The sequence below is a fragment of the Odocoileus virginianus genome, chromosome 21 (genome assembly GCF_023699985.2).
Source record: "Odocoileus virginianus isolate 20LAN1187 ecotype Illinois chromosome 21, Ovbor_1.2, whole genome shotgun sequence".
NCBI classification, from domain to species: Eukaryota; Metazoa; Chordata; class Mammalia; order Artiodactyla; family Cervidae; genus Odocoileus; species Odocoileus virginianus.
This window is the reverse complement of record NC_069694.1, coordinates 27,929,152-27,949,342: the sequence shown is the minus strand read 5'-3', so window position 1 is coordinate 27,949,342 and position 20,191 is coordinate 27,929,152. Positions and strand designations below refer to the sequence as shown.

At 38.4% G+C, this 20,191-nt stretch overlaps 2 protein-coding genes and 1 long non-coding RNA gene across 5 annotated transcripts in view; 2 read left to right on the top strand and 1 right to left on the bottom strand.

Annotated features, from left to right (window-relative positions):
• PYURF (PIGY upstream open reading frame) overlaps positions 1-20,191 on the top strand; it is an 89,507-nt gene that overhangs the window by 21,118 nt on the left and 48,198 nt on the right. The window lies entirely within an intron of this gene.
• Positions 1-20,191, bottom strand: part of HERC5 (HECT and RLD domain containing E3 ubiquitin protein ligase 5) — a 46,882-nt gene that overhangs the window by 14,729 nt on the left and 11,962 nt on the right. The window contains exons 9-18 of one of the 2 annotated variants that reach the window (XM_020868995.2): positions 19,700-19,803; positions 18,096-18,155; positions 16,565-16,658; positions 13,334-13,523; positions 11,904-12,058; positions 8,376-8,489; positions 7,332-7,442; positions 4,860-5,030; positions 2,939-3,082; positions 1,408-1,574 (exon numbers count right to left, since the gene is read on the bottom strand). In XM_020868995.2, coding sequence (XP_020724654.2) covers positions 1,408-1,574; positions 2,939-3,082; positions 4,860-5,030; positions 7,332-7,442; positions 8,376-8,489; positions 11,904-12,058; positions 13,334-13,523; positions 16,565-16,658; positions 18,096-18,155; positions 19,700-19,803 — 1,310 coding nt within the window. The remainder of the gene's footprint in view (positions 1-1,407; positions 1,575-2,938; positions 3,083-4,859; positions 5,031-7,331; positions 7,443-8,375; positions 8,490-11,903; positions 12,059-13,333; positions 13,524-16,564; positions 16,659-18,095; positions 18,156-19,699; positions 19,804-20,191) is intronic. The other variant, XM_070452123.1, reaches the window with a different exon arrangement.
• Positions 11,983-13,632, top strand: LOC139030220 (uncharacterized). The gene is made up of 2 exons (XR_011482507.1): positions 11,983-12,073; positions 13,373-13,632. It is a non-coding gene; the product is annotated as an uncharacterized lncRNA (long non-coding RNA).

The window sequence follows — 20,191 nt, the reverse complement described above, 5'->3', positions numbered from 1 at the left end:
GGAGTCTTAACCATTACACCACCAGTGAAGTCTGAAACCAATCATCTCAATTTATGAGCCATTTCTATTGCTTCCTTTGTAGGTTACTTTCTTATATACTCTATCAGCTTTTCTAATGGATATACAGGAACACTACACAGCAGGGATATTAACTCTTTCTCTTATATGTTACCACTATGTTTTGTGAGGTAGTGGCTCACCTTTTAACTTAAAATAAGGTTTCCTTGTAAAGGTAATGACATGAAACAACTATTAAAATAAACACCACTTGCAGGTTTTGCACCAAGGTGTACTTGTGCTCTGTCGTGACTGTTTCTATACAAATAAAGTCTAAAGGTTAATACAAGCAGTAAGGGCTAACTACGGGCACTTCCCAAGTAGTGCTAGTGGTAAAGTATCCACCTGCCAATGCAGGAGACATAACAGACTCAGGTTCAATCCCTGGGTCAAGAAGAGCCCCTGGAGGAGAAAATGGCATCTCACTCCAGTATTCTTGCCTGGAGAAACCCATGGAACAGAGGAGCCTGGCAGACTTCAGTCATGGAGCTGCAAAGAGTAGGACACAACTGAACATCTGAGCACAGCGCAGCAAGAGCTAACTATACAAACATCAACTTTTCTTAATTGTTTAGAAAGTTAAATTATTACCTAACAATTCTTGCCTAAGTTAGAATCAGTTTAAAGTACCTAGAATGCTACTATTTTTTTTCCTTTTTTAATTTTTTTAATTTTAATTTTTATTTTCCAATTATTTTTATTAGTTGCAGGCTAATTACTTTACAATATTGTAGTGGTTTTTGCCATACATTGACATGAATCAGCCATGGATTTACATGTGTTCCCCATCCTGAACCCCCCTCCCACCTCCCTCCCCATCCCATCCCTCTGGGTCATCCCAGTGCTATTGAACATAAAAATACTACTGGAATGTGTGTATGTTTAAATATTTATCTAAATATAATTACAAGATGAGATAGTGGTGCTAATTTTCTATACAATGGCAATCATCAGTTCAGTTCAGTTCAATTGCTCATTCGTGTCCAACTCTTTGCGACCTCATGAACTTCAGCATGCCAGGCCTCCCTGTCCATCACCAACTCCCAGAGTTTACCCAAACTCATGTCCATTGAGTAGGTGATGACAACCAACCATCTCATCCTCTGCCGTCCCCTTCTCCTCCCGCCCTCAATCTTTCCCAGCATCAGGGTCGTTTCAAATGAGTCAGCTCTTCGCATCAGGTGGCCAAAGTATTGGAGTTTCAGCTTCAACATCAGTCCTTCCAGTGAATACCCAGGACTGATCTCCTTTAGGATGGACTGGCTGGGTCTCCTTGCAGTCCAATCATACTATAATATAAATATATTTAAGATAATAAATATATCTGAAAAAAGAACTATATTAACTTACTTTCCCAAAACAGGACTGAGTTCTTTCAAGTCTTCTAGTGATGGTGTTTGGTCCAAAAGTTTCTTAAACAAAGCCAGTGGAAAAGGGATGTCGGCAACATTACAATTGAATAGAGTAAGTCCACACAGAAGCCCAAAGAAGAAATAACTCTTCTTTTCAAATTTAGGCTGAAAGGAGAAAAAAAAAAACTTAATGTATTATAAATTTTTACCAGTACAATGGAATATTTACATTAAGTGAACCTTTTTTCCCCTTTTAAAATCAAAATCAAATCACAAATTAAAACCAAAAATCTGGAAATAAGAATATTTAGGTTTTATACTTAATGACCAAGTCAATCTAAATCTCTGCCACAGTTCTGGTTACTAAAAGCTTTAACAGGATAGGGATGAGGGGATAGGAGAGATGTTGTTTAAGGGGAGAAACTGCAATGAGTAGCAAATAAATCCTAGTGGTCAAATGCAAAGTATAGTGAGTATGGATAATACTGTGCTGTTTAGTCATTAAGTCATGTGCAATTCTTTGTGACCCCATGGACTGTATAACCCGCCAGGCTCCTCTGTCCATGGGATTTCCCAGGCAAGAATACTGGAGTGGGTTGTCATTTCCTTCTCCAGGGGATCTTTCCTACCCAGGGATTGAACCTAGGTGTCCCGCATGAGGCAGATTCTTTACCATCTGAGCCACTAGGTACCTGCAACAACACTGCACTATAATCATCAAATTTGCTAAGGTAGTAGGATCTTAAATGGTGGTGGTGGTGGTTTAATCTCAAAGTCATGTCCGATCCCTGCCAGGCTCTTCTGTCCATGGGATTTCCTAGGCAAAAATATTGGAGTGGTTTGCCATTTCCTTCTTCAGGGGATCTTCCCAAGCCAGGGATTGAACCCTAGTCTTCTGCTTGGCAGGCAGATTCTTTACCACTGAGCCAGCAAGGAAGCCCGGATCTTAACTGCATGTGTGTGTGCTCAGTCAGGCAGTCAGTCGTGTCTGACTCTATGCAACCCCCTGGACTGTAGCCTGCCACGCTCCTCTGTCCATGGAAGGCAAGAATATTGGAGCGGGCTGTCATTTCCTACTCATAGAGGCGCTAATGGGATTCCCTGGTGGCTCAGATGGTAAAGAGTCTGCCTGCAATGCAGGAGACCTGAGTTGGATCCCTGGGTCAGGAAAATCCCGATAGCAACCCACTCCAATATGCATAGCCTTTGTCTTTAAATTCATTGAAGAAAAAGAACTAAAACAAAGAATGAATGCCTAAGAAAGGAAGGGCTCATTTTTACCTATACATTCTATAAAAGGTCAAAAACATATATTGCTGAAGTTCCCCTGTGTGGACTTGAGAATCTGGGGAAAGAGGACCCCAGTTTAAAGGAAAAAAAAAATCACCTTTTAGAATTAAAATTTATCTCCATAATTATAGCAATAGTTCTTCTCCTAAAATAAAACAGTCTAGACAACCTAATTTTCTATGGTATATCCCCACACCTTTTCTCTCTAGAAATACTTACGCCAAGAAAAGAGGACTTACCCTGACAGGAAACCACATGTAGGAAGCCTCTTCAGGATATGTGAACATTCCATATTCTGGCCGGGTCATTTCTTGAAAGAGACAGTAGAAAAACTCTGCCCTGACTCCTCCAAAATTATATCCAATTTCCCCACTAAATGAAACCTAAAAATACAGAGGGAATAATGCATCACTTCCAGAGCTCTGTGTTGCTATGTATGAAATCTCATTTAATAATTATTTGTAGACCCAAGTATTTGGAGATTAATGTACAGCAACTTCTAAAAATGTTTCTCTACTTAAGTGCTTCTCTCCAAGAGGCCTACAAGCCCATGAATTCCCAATTCTAAGGACTTGAGTTTCTTCTGTCTCATCTTGATTTCACCAAACTCATTTTACACTTCTGAACCACGTCCTCTTTCTTCACACTCTTTTCTCCCCCTAGCTTTCTCTTATGAAGCACTATTTAATTTTTTATTTCTCTCTTCTTTTTCAAGTTGCTTTAATACCAAAGATTCCTGCAGCTCTATGCTGGCACCTCTGTTCTTTCTCTTACCCTGCCCCTTTATATGGGCAAGCTCCTTAATTTCACAAAGCCTATTTTCCCACAAGATCATCAGAAAGATTAAATGGGATAACACAAGTAAAATCCCTCACAGTCTGGAAAATAGTAGCTACTTATCAAATGTCACCTAAATTTTAAAAATGGATGAATGAAAATTAAAATAACTGAGTGGACTGGCTGGCTGACATAGGTTAGAATCATATAATGGATTTACCAGGTTTTTAAAAATTATCTATGTGCAAAAATATTTAGAATGCCAGCTCTAACTGCAAACTCCGTATTTTTAAAATAGTATCTTGAGCTTTGGTCGAGTCAATCATTCTTTAATTTGAGTAGGACAAGTGATAAATTAACATCTCCCATCAAACCATTCTAATAAATATTATCAGAAAAATCTTCACTTGTTTTGATTAAGTGGAAAGTCCAGAGCCTGATGTGTGTTTGTGTGTGTTAGTCTCTCAATCTTGTCTGACTCTTTTAGACCCCATGGACTGTAGCCTCTGTCCATGGAATTCTCTAGGCAAGAATACTGGAGTGGGTAGCCTTTCCCTTCTCCAGGAGATCTTCCCGGCCCAGGGATCAAACCCAGGTCTCCTGCAATGCAGGCAGATTCTTTACCATTGGAGCCACCAAGGAAGTCCCTAAAACCTGATTGTTGGGCTCAAATCCTGGCTCTGATACTTATCAGTTGTTTCACTCTGGGATAAGTTACCTAATAGTTTGTACCTCAGTTTTCCCATCTGTAACAGGAAGAAAAAACAGAACCTTCTACACAGTGTGGTTGAAAGGGTTACACAAGTAGGTGTAAAGCTTTTATAATATTTCCTGGCATAAGGAAAACATTCATTAGATCTTCTAGTCATTATTATTCTATGTCAAGTATCTATTAGTAAGACAAGTGACACAGTAACTAAACCAAGGATCATTAATGAATGTTCAGGACATGGTGATACCTACAATTATACCCTCAGAAAACTATGTAGTCAATAAAGAGAATGTTCTCTCTTCAACAAAGCAATCTGGGTTCTTGTAGGAGAGCAGAAACAAACTCTCAATTCTCCTCTGTGTCAACCCCATCTCACTGGAACCTTTAAAAGGTGATGACCAGCCAGGCTTGGTCAGGCCTCAAAAAGGAAATGAATATCTCAGGGCTAGTACTGGAGAGGACAACCATTTCACCTGCTGCTCCTTAGCCAGAGCACAATGGCAGCTTCTCACCTGGAATTCACAGGTAACTGAGGAAAATTAGGGGAACTCCAATACAGACAACTCCAGTGTAAAAGGGAGGTAGTTCCCTCTCTGTAAGGCCCATTGTTATGTTCTCTTACGTTTTCCTTCTCTCAGCAGCAAAAATATTAAGTAAGAATTATACTTTACCATTAACTCCCTCCTCAGATCTTCATTTTCAAATTGATTTAGCTGATTAAAAACATCCTCAATCAAGTGACTCCTTCTGACTACCAGATTAAAGGTGGGCAGTAAAGGTAATGCAGACCCTTCTTGGTCCGCAATGCCAGCCAACCTCATACAAGCTCGAAATTTCTTCTCCTGGGAAAAGAAAAATGTTTCATTTCATTTCACCATTGACTCTTAAGTAGAAATTTTCAAAGTGGAATAAACCAACTCAGTTTATTGTAAGTACATGTCACAAACATTTAGAATAAGAGCTCCAAATACTCCACTGACTATATATACCACACAATTATACAGTCCATGGAATTTTCCAGGCCAGAATACTGGAGTGGGTAGCCTTTCCCTTCTCCAGGGGATCTTCCCAAATCAAGGATCGAACCCAGGTCTCCCACATGGCAGGTGGATTCTTTATCAGCTGGGCCACAAGGGAAGCCCAAGAATACTGGAGTGGGTAGCCTGTCCCTTCTCCAGGGGATCTTCCTGACCCAGGAGTTGAATGAGATCTCCTGCACTGCAGGCGGATTCTTTACCAACTGAGCTTTCAGGGAAGCCTATATACCACTGAAGACAGACTATATATTCAGCATTTACCCCTAAGAGCAAAAGATACATGAAACGTAGGGAATGAAAAGCTTTGTAGGATCAACTTGGGTGAGCAGGAATGTGACCAACTGCAGGATCCTCTGGACCACTGTACCATGTAAATCAGTGGTCCTTAACCATTTAGGCACCATGAACCAGTTTCATGGAAGACAATTTTTTCACAGACCGGGGGTGGGGGGGATGGCTCAGGCAGTAATGTGAGTGATGGGAAATGCCAGATAAAGCTTCCCTCGCTTGCCGGCTGCTCACCTGCTGCACTGTGCAGCCCGGTTCCTAAGAGACCACAGGCCAGTATCGGTCTGCAGCCTGGGGGTTGGGCACCCCTGCTATAAACACAAATATGAACACTTCAGTGACCAGGCTGAAGACCATCAGTCTTTAGCCTGACTAGGGAGCCTGAAGCAGTAAGCTGAAACCTAATACTCTCATCAGGATGAGAAGTTCAGACGTTTAGAAGAGAAGCTAAACTGGAGGATGAGAGACCTCTCTAAAGATACCCTTTTTTAGGGGGAAAATTCAGACTGATTTTAGGGGACAGATAATCTAGGAAGTTAACATGAGAGAGAGAGAAAGACTCCCAGACTGACATACAGATTGTCCATTTGGAACCAAATGACAATTTGGGATAACATCTGTGTCTCTTGGCAAAACAGAGAGGAAGCAAATGCCAGTTCCATAAAATAATTACTGGAAACTTGTTTAAAATCAAGAGAAGAGTTAAGAGTTGAAGCAAAATAAAGTTCTTGTATCTTTTTTCCTTTCAATATTCTTTTTTAAATATTTCATCAATGATCTTACTTGTAACTCTTACATCAACTTCCTATTTTGTTTTATTATGGTAACTGTATTATGTAAAAGTATCTAGTTTTATGAAATATATTTAAATATTATTCATGCATATACATATACAGGCACATATACAGATGCATATACAAGGGTAAAAGTTACTTTTAGCACTTTGTGCAAGGCATTGTTCTAAATACTTTACCTATATTAACAAATTTAGCCCTTATAAAAAATGCAATGAGGTATATTTTCTGAGGCTGTCGCAATTGTTCAATTTTAAGTTCAAAACCACTTTGCTGGATAAGCTACAAACAGAACCAAGTCAGTTGATGACAGTAAGTACATGTGAAAAGGAAACACTTTTTACAAAAGTTTATTATGGCACAATCACAGAGTACCAGCCGTTTATTTATTTTGGCTGACTGTGGTTCAATGGTAAAGAACCCGCCTGCCAATCCAGGAAACGTCAGAGATGCAGGTTCAATCCCTGGGTTGGGAAGATCCCCTGGAGTAGGAAATGGTGACCCACTCCAGTATTCTTGCCTGGAGAATCCCATGGACAGAGGAGCCTGGTAGGTTACAATCCATAGGGTCACAAAGAGTTGGACATGACTAAAATGACTTAGCACACAGTCATTTATTTGCATCTGAATTTCAAGACTCCTCCAGCACTTCTATTCCCACTACTATGTTTTCCCATTAGATTGGACCTTCCTACATATATTGTTAATCCCAATCAAGTCCACATCTGCTTTGCCTCTCTGAGCACCATTCAGAAGACTACTGGCGCTATTCTCAAGATAAAAGCCCTGTACCTAGGCCCAAGCGCTATGCTTTATTAATGAGGCCCTAATATGCCTCAAGGCCAACCCAACCTAAATTATGACAGTCTCGCTTGCCTTCTTTATTATAGTATAAGCTCCATGAATGCTATGACCACCATTGGTTTCACTACTGGGTCGCTCCCTTATCACCCAGACATTGTGCACTGAAAAAGATACTCATCATTTGATTTGCTAACAAAGACAAAGAAATAAGCACGCATACCTGTATTTTAAGAAGTGAGTCTGCATACAGTAGTTTTATTTTTGACAGAATATTAAAGATAAATGGAAAACGACTGAATATGACAGGATACTGGACGTCTACTGAAATGTCCTAAAAATGGAAATGACAACAATTTTGATAAATGAAAAGACAGAGAAATCTTACACCTTACTTCTTAGCCTTAAATCCCTGATGGTTTCAGGTCTCAATACTTGTAGCCAAAGCAATCAAAAATGTTGGCCAGTGGTGCTAGGATATATAAAATTCTAGGAAAATGTTTTATATATCAATGAAAGGTACATAAACCTAGTATTTTCAGTGCTCATTTAATTTCAGTGCTCATTTTAGTTCATTAATTATGAACTCTAGACACTTTCCCAAAAAGTCTGTTCTGCTCCTACCTTTATTTCTGAAATGTGAATTAGTTTACACGTATTTAATAAATAGGGGAGTGATGTAATATAGAAAACTGGTTAGCTCAGACCTGATTTTTGCCAGGCAAAGGACGATGTGCTAGTAGAATGAGAATCTTCAGAGAAAAGGAGAAAAAATAGATTAGCTGCTGAACTGGCAGCCAGAGCTCTTTAGCTTTATTTTAATAAAAAAGGAGTAAGTACTAACACCCAGGGAACCCTCACCAAAGTTACAGCCTTATACTATTGGCCCCTGGTGAGTCACCGGCCTCCTATGCCCACCTTAAAAGCAAAGCTCCCCCTCATCTGTTACCTCAGTACCACTGGTCCTCTAATTAGCCTGTGGATAGATTTCTATCCTTAGGTTTTTGTGCATTTTTTATCTTCTCATGGCACTCTCCACGTGATCTGAGCTATCTCCCCAGGTAGCAGGCACTTTTCTATCATAGTTCTGGCTACAAAACTGCATAGGTTTTGAGGGGCATGCCTTGTTTTTCTCATAAGCCCTACTATTTCTATTGGGCAATTTTGCAGAGTGTAAGAATTTTTGGAAATTCGTACAAAGTTAAAGCACAAGTGCCTATATTAACTTACCAATGATCAATACCCTCTTTAAATATGCCATACTTACCGAGTTCACTTTCCAGGAGGACCTTCTATATGCATCTACATAAAAATCAAGCCACTGTGTGAGTTCATTTATTTCAAAGATATTTTCAGGTAGTTGACATTTAGTCTTGTTTACCTTAAATAAAATATGACCTGTGAGAAAGTTTTCTATATAAAGACAATTTTGCTTAATGGCTATAAATCAGATTATCAGAATAAATAGCAAGTTAAAGATACTTTAATGACCAGAATTTAGTTCTATTCAATTACCGCATTGCCAAAGCCCTAAACTTTCAGGAGCATAAAGAATACCTGTGATTTAATAGTAGAAATTGATGGTATGATGATAAACTTCTACTTACTTTTAATCCCTAGTTTGGGAATTAAATACCACATGTTGTAACTAACTGTTCACATGCTGCAACTAAGATCCGATACAACCAAATAAATAAATATTTAAAAATAAATAAATGAATGAAATTGATGTGGAAGAGCCAAATGCCAAAAATAGCCAAGATTCAGTTTAAGAACAAGGTAAGAGTATTTCTTTTAGAAAAATATAAATAATACAGAGCCACATAAAATGACTAACAGTGCAGAAGAGAGCCTGGAAATGAATCTCACACACAGAAACTTGTTTTATGACAGTTTACATCTCCTATCAGTGTAGAAAGGACAGGATTTCAGTTAAGTGGTGCTAGGTAATTGTTTGCATATGGAAAATAATGAAAATAAATTTTCAATTGGTTTAAACAGCAAACTGTGAAAGGCAAAGCTAACCGCAATACTCCCTTCAGACCTGGACAAGACTGACCTCTGCCCTGGGTCTCTGATTTAAAGGTCTTTGCTCTGGCCTTTCTCCAGCCAATCCCCTTCCCACAAGGGGTATGCTGGGTCAGGGGCTGTGTCTATGCAGCCCACATATTCCCATCTACACTGAGCTCGAGAACCCAAGATCTAAGTCCCTGCTCAAATGGCTCCAAGAGCCCCAGGACCTGCACAGGCCTCTCCCTCCACTTGCTCTCTGGGGAGTGGAAGTCACAGGTGAGCACACCCCAACGCTCCCGTGCACCAGGGCTGCTGCTGAAGGTGGGGCAGAACAGAGACAGAGGGTGAGGGGCGCACACATGGCCATGGGACGCCCCTGGTGTGGGATAAAGCCCAGGTAGGAAAAGCAGGGCAGAGGCCCCGGGATGGGCCAGGGGGAGGGTTCATCGGCACCTTTGCTCTCAGTGCAGAACTCTGCAAGGAGCTGGTATTTCTAAATTCAAATCTGACCTCCCCTGACACTGTGCTTAGTCCCTTCAGTCATGTCTGACTCTTCGCAACTCCATGGACTGTGGCCCACCCGGCTCCTCTGTCCATGGGGATTCTCCAGGCAAGAATACTACAGTGGGTTGCACGCCCTCCTCTAGGGGATCTTTCCAACCCAGAGATCGAAACCAGGTCTCCCACATTGCAGGCAGATTCTCTACCAGCTGAGTCACCAGGGAAGCCCTCCCCTGTCATCAGGAAGGTTTATTTGTCAAGATGGGAGGATAGACTATACTTTATTTCATTCAACAGGTTGTTAGCTAGCTTTCTAACCTTTTATACATCAGACATATGGTACAGGAGCCTCTCTTTGCATTCTCCCTCTGGTCCCAGGTATCATCTCTGTTAGAAGACTATCTGGAGCAGCTCTCAGAGCTAAATCAGGCCCTCTGCTTACTTTGTAAAATTTCACAAATGCCTAAAATAATTACTGTCTAGTCCCTTCCAAAAAGGAAGCCCTGCGGATCCCTGATTAAGGTAAATAGTTTAAAACCCTGAAGTGAAAGAAAAGTTTAAAACAAAACAGATGGAGTAAAGATCATAAAGGAATGGACTGACAGCATCATCTACATCAAAAGTAAGATTGTGGGTTCATCAAAAACCACCAAGACAAGCTGCAAACTGGGACTGGATATTTGCAACACATATAACTGACAAAGGACTAGTATCCAAAATAAAAAGCACTCCTATAATCAACAGGAAAAGTCTGAACATATTTACACTGAGCGAAAGGACAAGTGTTTACAGAAGAGGAAACAAGTGCTGCAATGATAAAGATGGAAACGTGCTCTAATGCATTAGAACCAGGGACAGACAATTAAAATCATAATCTGCCATCATTTCAATGTGGTACCAAAAATGCTTTCCAAATTTTAAAGTCAGACATGGGGCAAAGGAATTCTCATCATCTCCTGGAGACAATTTAAACTGGTCCAACCACTTTGGAAGACTGTCACTACCAATAAAGAACAACATAATTCAATTCTATCAATTCCAGAATTAGGGATGGAAACTAAAAACTAACACTTGATACACAATACATATCTTTTACTATACATATCTCTTAAGTGATGAACCCTCTTACTATACATATCTCTTAGTGAGAAACCCTCTCCCCCCACCAAATAGAACTGCAAACAGTACATACTACATATCAATCAATACTGGAATGGGAGGGGAATATGTATACCTATGGCTGATTCAAGTTGATGTTTGGCACAAACCAACACAATTCTGTAAAGCAATTATCCTTCAATTAAAAAATAAACAAATTCAAAATTTAAAAAACCAAAGCAACAAAAAATATGTTCTATCTTTATAATACAAAATCCAACATATCTTAGTTACATTAGAGTAAGTATTTTGGGGTTTTTTTGACATGGAATTTTGTTTTATAATTATTTACTGTACTCTCTACAATGTTTTATCACTTTCTTTTTGTATGTTTTGCTTGACAAATGCGAAAAAACACTCTTTTTTCTATTTGTTACACTAAAAGTTGAAAAGTATTTTAAAGTTTTTCTAGTAATTAAAATTTAAATTGGCTTTATTCTTTGTGTACTTTTAGCTTTATGTTTTGAAGCTGCTGCTGTTGTTTGGAAGCTGTTTGGTTTCACAAAAGATAAATATTCATGGTAGTTCATAATTTAGCAATAAAAATAAAGTACATGTAATTTTTGCCTGGATTAAAAAAAAATACTGGAATGGGTATTTATGGTACAGACATACTATAAACTCAGGAGAGAAAATGAGTGAAATACAGACAGATGTATTAATCTGGATGAATCTATAAAATGAAACACTATGTAAGCAGCGTATTCTATTCATATTAAATTTTGAAAACAGCAAAATTAAACAACATAATATCTAAAGTTACATATAACTATAAAACAATAAGGAAGTGTTAAGGGAACAAGTAACTGAAAATCCGGGATCCTGGTTGCCTTCAGGTGAGAAAGTACAACCTGTGAGAGACACACAGGCATTCCCAAAATGCTAGAGATGTTTTCTTTTTTAACACAGGTGGCAGTTACACATGTCTGTTTTTCTACTTGTCTTTAAACTATACACAGATACTATACACACTCCTTTATATGCATGACTTCACAAAAAACATTTTAAAAAAGTAGTATCAACTTCATGCTTTGTAAGAGTCTGTTAAAGATTCAAGCCAGGTGAAATCAAGAAAATTCTTATTGCAAAATAAAGATATATGGGTTTATAAATCAGCACTTACCCTATACAGCTTTTTCAACATTTCTAGGAGAGCTTTAATGTGACAGTTATTCTCAGAACTTTCAGTCCAATAATGCAGTTGAGCAACGATGGCTCTTTTAAACATCTGGACCAGATTGATGAAAGCAGATTCTTTCAGAGATGCCCAATATTCCTCTGAGGGATACAAAGGTAGATAACTGTTAGCATGTAATGTTTCTTGGATTCTTAAAGGCAAAAAGTAGTCAATATTTTCTTAAGTAGTCAAAAAATTATTTTCTAAAAGTAGTCAATATTTTCTAAAACAGAGTATTTCATATGTATTATAGGTATCAATATAAAAACACATTTGTAATAAACTTTTCAGTAAATACAATTGCAATTGAAAATCTAGATGTCCTCAAAGAAGTAAGTTTAAATGAAAGTTTAATGTCCTCAAAAAAAAAAAAAAAAAAAGCCTTAACAGTAACAGAGCCACAAACTTGATCTAATTAATTTGGGGGGGGGGAGCTAGACAAAATTAATTAGTCACATTTTTTGCCCCAGTGAAATAGCATACAGTATGAAAAATCAGATAAAGAACTATTTGTGTTTATGACTTTTTCCACTCTGAGCATGAGCTTTTAACTCTTAAAAACCACCTTTCAGCATTGTGAAAAAGAAAACTGCTTTAAACAACTGCTTCATCACTTACAATGTGACTTAAGAAAAACATAAGAAAGGTTTTCCCTGAGCTGAATATGCTGTGTCGAAGACCTCAACAAAGTTTAATCAAGCCCTAGACCTAACTTCCAGTGTATTAGAAACACTGGGAAAAGAGTAAACAATCAGACAAATCTAGATGTGAAACACTGTATAGAAAAACTGACCCAGGCTCTTCTTTAAAAAAAATTCTGCAAAATGCTTTTTGAGATAAGTGCAGAAATCTAAACATGGCCTAGATATGTGATATGGTGGAATCATGTCTAATCTTATTAGGTGTGATAACAAAGTCATGGTAATACAGGATTCCATATCCTTACGAGATGTGCATACAAATAATATGGGTAAATGTCTCCAATTTACTTTCATAGAGTTCAACAAAAATGAAAATCTATACACCAAGAGGGAGATGCTTACACAATATAACTGCTATTGACTCTCAGAGAGTATCTGGGATTCACTGTACTAGTCTTTCAATGTCTGGGAATGAAGTTTTTCTTAATGAAAAGTAGGGGGCAAAGGACCTCGTGACCAAGTCTCACATGTATCATTACAAGATCACTAAAAAGTGACTAGAACAATCCATTTTGGATGACACAGTAACGATTATAGCATGTTTATATGCTAAGAATATAAACTAAAAAACATGAATATGTTTACAATTATCTACCTAAATTTTGCTATAACTTTGCTAGGTGTTTCCATTGAGAAGATTGTCATGTATTTTCAAGTGTAAACCATCAATCTTACCCAGAACCCCTGACATCTGGTCATTCATTTTACAAACAGCCTCTGCAAATGGAACCACCAGGCTCTCCCAGTTGTTACTATCATGCATCACAGGACATTCTGGGAGAAGGAAGAAAACTTCTAATGCTTCTTGGTGTGGAGAATGAAATGGAAGATTTTTGATCAGATTATCCCTGAGACATGATGTTATCTGTAGTCAAAAAGGATCCGGGAAAAGACAAGTCAAACACAGCAGGAACTGGGTGCAGTTACTGTAATAAAATAAAGAGTGGAACCTGGAATTTCATTCCACCATGAAATTGGAATGATCACTTCATCTTTCTAAAACCCATATTTACAATTCATCTCATCTACCCTCCCAAGTACCTAAGAGTACGTATTTGACAAGTGTTTTCCCCATCCAATTGTTGGCGTTTTTTATGTAGGAGATCAAGAAGAAATCACATGTGCAAGATTGTACTAAATGCACAATGGACTTAGAATTAAAAGGCAGCCCCCTAATAAGTTCCATAGTCTTCCCTCCAGCTCCATTATCACACCTCATTTATTAAAGAGGAAGAATATGCCAGAATCTCCCAAAGTAAAACAAAAATTAAAAAACAAAAACAAAAAGGAACTACAATGAAAGCCAACATGGTTTCCTGTTATCTTCTCACAGAATCACCTGTCTCATCAAACTCTAGTTTCTCTCTCTTCCAATATTACAATTTCCCCAATTCAGAATGCAAGTTGAAGAAAACTCTGAAGAAATTTGAAGAAAAAAGTTGAAGAAAGAATCAAATAGAATTGTGAATTTGTATGTGTTATATGGGCTGAGTAACAGTAATAATTTGCCTAATAACCCACGAAGAAGATAAGCTAGTGTTTACAGGGTTCTTATTATTTGCCAGATATTGTGCTAATTCACATATATAAGGTCATCTATTCTTGTCATTTCTCTGTATAACAGATATTATTATCCCCGATTTATAAAAAAGAACTCTGCATGTCAGAGAAATTAACTTGCTCAGGGTCACAGTGCTAAGTAAGAATCTCTCCTGGTTCTTCGACTCCAAAGCTCAAGCACTGAATTAAAAGATACTAGCAAATGGTATGGAGAAGGCAACGGCACCCCACTCCAGTACTCTTGCCTGGAAAATCCCATGGATGCAGGAGCCTGGTAGGCTGCAGTCCATGGGGTCGCTAAGAATCAGACATGACTCAATGACTTCACTTTCACTTTCCACTTTCATGCACTGGAGAAGGAAATGGCAACCCACTCCAGTCTTCTTGCCTGGAGAATTCCAGGGATGGGGGAGCCTGGTGGGCTGCCGTCTATGGGGTCGCACAGTTGGACATGACTGAAGTGACTTAGCAGCAGCAGTAGCAGCAGATGGTTTCTCTAAATGTACAAATTCTTATAACTATCTATTGTAAACATATTGGGCTCTCTCTACTAGGTTCGATCTTCATGCACACCTGTTACTGCACTGTAACCCATTTCCATGCCTCCCTCTTCCTCTATGCCATTCATCATCCACACCCCCAAGCCTCCCAGGCCTTTAGAACCACTGCAAAACTCTGGAGCCAGTGACTGAGTTTCACGTCTTAGGCCTTGGTGCACATCCTCCTGAATGCCTGGTATGTCTCTCCCCTGTAGGAAACTGGTACAGTCCCCCTCCCCCCAGGCACCTTGTTTTGAGCACTCTAAATAGAACCAACCACTCACAGCCCTAAGTAATGACTGAATTCATTCACCCAAAAATGTTTATTATACACCCACTATGTTCTAAGCTAGGCAGTAGGGAAGACAGTGGAATGTAAAACACATCCAGTCTTCACACTGACAACTGCACAAAGGCTATCTGTCTCCCTTCATGAACTAAGAGCCTCTAAGAATGGGAAGCATGTCTGTCTCATCTGCATCAGGAATCCCACCACAGTGCCCTACTCACGGCAGTATTCAACTGTTCGCTGAATAAATGAAGGAAGGCCAAGTCTGTGAGTTCATATCACAGAAATCTCAAAATAGAAAGAAATATTATAGGTCTTTTGATCCAACTATCTCATCTGAAACAATGGGAGACTGCTCCAAGATTATGTTGCTTGCACTGTATGTGATACTGTTCTGGCACAACCAAGGTATATTAGCCTTAGTGATGAACTGGTCCAAGCTCTTCCCTTCACAAATGCAGAAATGGTTTTCTATTTTTGGTGATCTTTCTAAGTGCTGCAGAGTCCTGGATAAAGGTGCTTAATTAGGGATCCATTTTACTTCAGACTCCTAATTGGGCTGTGGTTCTGCCAAAGTTAACATAATTAAAATTTTCATCTCCCCTTGAGAGAAAAGAGTGTGTGTGAGAGAGAACTCGCAGCTAATGCGGACTGTGACAAGACAGAGCAAGAGAGCAGGTGAGGGAGCTGAGAGCAGGGAGAGAATGCGTGGCTGTGGAGAGGGAAGGAGAATGAGAGCCACAGAAGCAGAAGAAAAGACCAAATCGGGGAGGGAGGGAAAAGCAAAGAGAGGAGAAGTGAAAGTGGGGGAGAGAAAAGAACCAGAGACCTAGGAAGAAACAGACTGAGGGAAGAACACAGATAATACTACCCCTAGATCAATCAGTGTAATAGAACAGGGAAATAAATTAATAAAAGCTATATGTTAGGAAAGGCTGTATTAAAAAAGGAAGCATATTTGAAGCATCTCCAAGTGGGAAGCCTAAAGATAGTAATAACAGTGCTGAAACATAGAAGCAACAATCACAGAAAGAATAAGAACATTCTAGAATCTACAGAAAAGGAACAGCAAAGCAATGAAACACAGAAGAACCCACACAGCCCTTTGTGAGGTGGACAGTCACATTAGAAAAGGTGTTCTCATTTCTATACTTAAGTGTAAAATAACTGCAAATAATACGCTGCTCTTATTCTGGTGTAACTGTCTCAGCAAATATTTTAATCACCTTCCTAAAACCAGAGTTGAAAACATTTCCTCTAGGGGAGTCTGTGCATATACGTGTAAACATGTGTGGTACAGATAAACTGTTTTGACTATCTGTAACCTATGTTCCTACTATATCATCTATTTACCCTATGTGGGGAAACTCCTGAGTACTATCAGAGTTTAACTTAATTTATGAGCCACAGGGCTTCAGAGAATATGTGAAAACAAGATATTTCTTCTGAAATTTTGAGTTCTTTTAAAAATGTTTCAGTGTATTTTCTTTTTCCAAGTAACAATCTGAAGAATACCACCGTGTTAGTAATCCAGTCCTTTTGGGTTAATTCCTTAAAGGTGTTCCTTGCTGTATTTAAGTCCAAATGAATAGATATCATTTCTCCATCTGTTCTGTTGAAGGAAGATAAAATGAAAGACAGATTAAGTAAATGAAAAAAGATGCTTCAAAATTAAGTATTTTATTATTTATTCAGATGAAAAGTTTATTCTAAAGCTTGCTTCATTGTAATAAAATTATTTTTTCTCACCTTTACAATAACATGATTGTTTCTAAAATGCCAAAAAATATCAAGTCTGCATTAACAATATATATGCTATCAGACTTTACATCAGAGACTGCCTTACCTTAAATGAGTAATCAATATTTATTTTCCAGTAAAGGAAAAAAAAAACAGCCAAAGGTAAAAGATAAAAGTTTTTGTTTCCCAGTTTCATGAACCAGAAGCAGGAACCAAAAAAGGGGTTTCCAAGCAGTAAATCTGTAGTAATCCAATAGAAAATTACTAATGAAATGACTATCTTAGCCCAAGAATTATACTGGACTGAATATATTATCTAAAAACAGACACAGTCTTTGGGAAATAATATATTTAGTGTCTGAAAAGAGACAAATTCTTTTAAATAAATATTATATCACTATTTAGGAAAAGAAGTACAAAGTCATGTTTTCATATACTTAAAAATTCAAAGAAACCTAAGTATCCAGAAATAAAGAAACAAATAAATTAAGGTATGTCATTCCCATGGAATACCTGGAAACCATGAAAATAATGTTATGGAGAAATACTATTACAAAAATTGAATAAAACATAAAGTGGACAAAACATTAAATATAAAGAAAAATATAAAACAATACCATTTTTTGTAAGAGAACACATTTGCATAGAGAAAGATATTTATACAAACTCTAGCTATTATGTGTAAGTGCTGAATTTTGGCTGATTTTCATTTTTGTTGTTGTTTCGTGTCTGTTTTTTTTTTTTTACATTTTCTACAGCAAACATATACGTGCTTTTGTAGGGAAAAAGGTAATTTTTTAAATGAGATATTATTTTACCCTCAAACAATTTTCTTTATAATCTTTCACAGTTTTTTTAATGAGAGATAATTAACACATAACATTATATTAGTTTCAGGTGTGTACAACATAGTGCATTGATATATGTAGAGCATATATTGTGAAACAATCACTACACAGTTACAAACTTTTTGCCTTGTGATGAGAACTTTTAAGATCTATTCTCTTAAGGAAGGAAGGAAGGAAAGTCGCTCAGTCATGTCCGACTCTTTGCAACCCCATGGACTATACAGTCCATGGAATTCTTTAGGCCAGAATACTGGAGTAGGTAGCCTGTCCCATCTCCAGGGGATCTTCCCAACCCAGGGATCAAACCCAGGTCTCCCACACTGCAGGTGGATTCTTTACCAGCTGAGCCACAACTCTCTTAGTCAACTTTCAAATAAACAATACAGTATTATTAATCACAGTAACCACGCTATCTTTACAGAATGTTAACAAAACTTTAAATTTATTATAATATATATTACCTTTCCCTTAAAAAACTTCCAGTCAGACACGCAGGAGATGAAAATATCTCTCTTATTTCCCTATATTAGGAATAAGATCGTGGTTAAAACAAATCAAAATATGTCTCCTTATAGCAAGAGGCATAATAATTGTCCTTCAAACTCCTCCTATCTCTAAGTTATTTGAATACTGCCATGTGCATCTGAGAGTCTATTTCATTTGTGAAATCTCAAAATTTCAGAGGCAAACATGGAAATAAAAAGATATGTACTCAGAGAAGCAACAGGGGAAGAGAACAAGGCTTGACCAAGGGTCAGTATTTTCTTAAGACAAATACAACACTCCCAACATACCCAGCTTCCCAAGCCCTATTTATTTCTATTCTAGTGAAGTGGAAACAAAACGGGGCGGGGGGGGGGGGGTATGCTCACTTCCACCTTAGAAGTAACTGCACAAACAGTTCTTGACCATTTGTGCTCTGCAAGTCAAGATGCAATTATTTGGTGTAACTACTTTCCAGAATTCTAAAGCAACACCTAAAGTGTCTCTAAAAGGAAATGCTTGTAAAAATGAGTACAATCTTTAACAATGGTAGGAGTTCCATTATTTACAACAAGGTTGCCTAAGGTGTTCAGCTGTGAGTAAGAGTTCAACAAACAAGGGATCCAAAGTCAAGCAGTGTTGGGAAACTATAGACTATATTTCCTGCTCAGAGTCACAATTACATAAACATATCAAAGGCCCAGGGAAGTCCTGCAGTAAAGAGAGCTGTCCTCATGGAGCTTACATGCTAGCTGTGATGGTTAATTCTATGTATCAACTTGGCCAGAGAATTGGTCAAACACCAATGGAGATGTTGCTGTGAAGGTATTTTTTTAGATAACATTAACAATCAAATCAGCAGAGTTTGAGTAAAGCAGATTACCCTCTATAAAGGGGGTGTGCCTTATCCAATCAGTTGTAAAGGTCTTAAGAGGAAGCGTTAAGGTCTCTTAAGGAAGAGGAAATTCTGCCTTCAGACTGCCTTGGGACTCAAGCTGTAGTATCAACTCTTCCCTAGGTCTCCAGCCTGCAGTCTTGCCTCACAGATTTTGCACTTGCCACCCCCTACAACTGAGTGTGTCTGTGCTCAGTCACTCAGTTGTGTCTAACTCTTTGTGACCTCCCAGGCTATAGCCTGCCAGGCTCCTTGGTCCATACGATTTCCCAGGCAAGAATACTGGAATGGGTTACTCCTTAAAATCTCTCTACACACACACACCCCCTACTGGTTCTGTTTCTCTGAAGATCACCAAGTAGTAGACCACTGGGTGACGATTTAGTCACTAAGTCGTGTCCGACTCTTGTGATCCCATGGACTGTAAGTCCACCAGGCTCCACAGTCCATGGGATTTCCCAGGCAATAAAACTGGAGTGAGCTGCCATTTCCTTTTCCAAGGGATCTTACTGACCCAGGGATCAAACTCTCACCTCCTAAATTGCAAGATTCTTTGCTGAGCCACTAGAGCAGCCAAACAGAGTACTAATGGACCACAGAATCTTACATCCTTGTACTGTGCAAAATCAACTGGGAAAACACTGATTTTTTAAAAGCTCTATGAGCAGACAGACACTTCAGCTGTACCTTTTTGTATTTTGCCACTGTTTAGTCCCCACATCAGCATTCCATCTCTTTACAGTGCCTTCATTCAAGGTAGGAATTTTCCTCCTCAGATTCACATAGGAATTCTATAAACAAACAGAACCACAGAATATAGTAATTTAGATACAATAGAAATAGGTATTCAACTTTTAGTCACCTTCTAAAGATAAAGCATAATACTAAGTATGGATAATATAGATCTGGAAAATCATAAAGATTCTACCAAGGGACAATTAATCACTTGCCAGGTTGCCAGTTTCTTGACCAAGGATGCTTAGATCCAAAGTAAACTTCTCTGAATGCCCCAACAATGAACAGTTTATATGGGTATGACCAGATTAAACTGAACATCAGAGAGTTTCAGGAGATCCTGAAAGGACTGATCCTGAAAGGAAGGAGCAAGAACTCAATTTGCCTTGGTGAAGTAGGATGTAGAGATTATAGACTGATTATTCATAAGACTATAAACCTCAG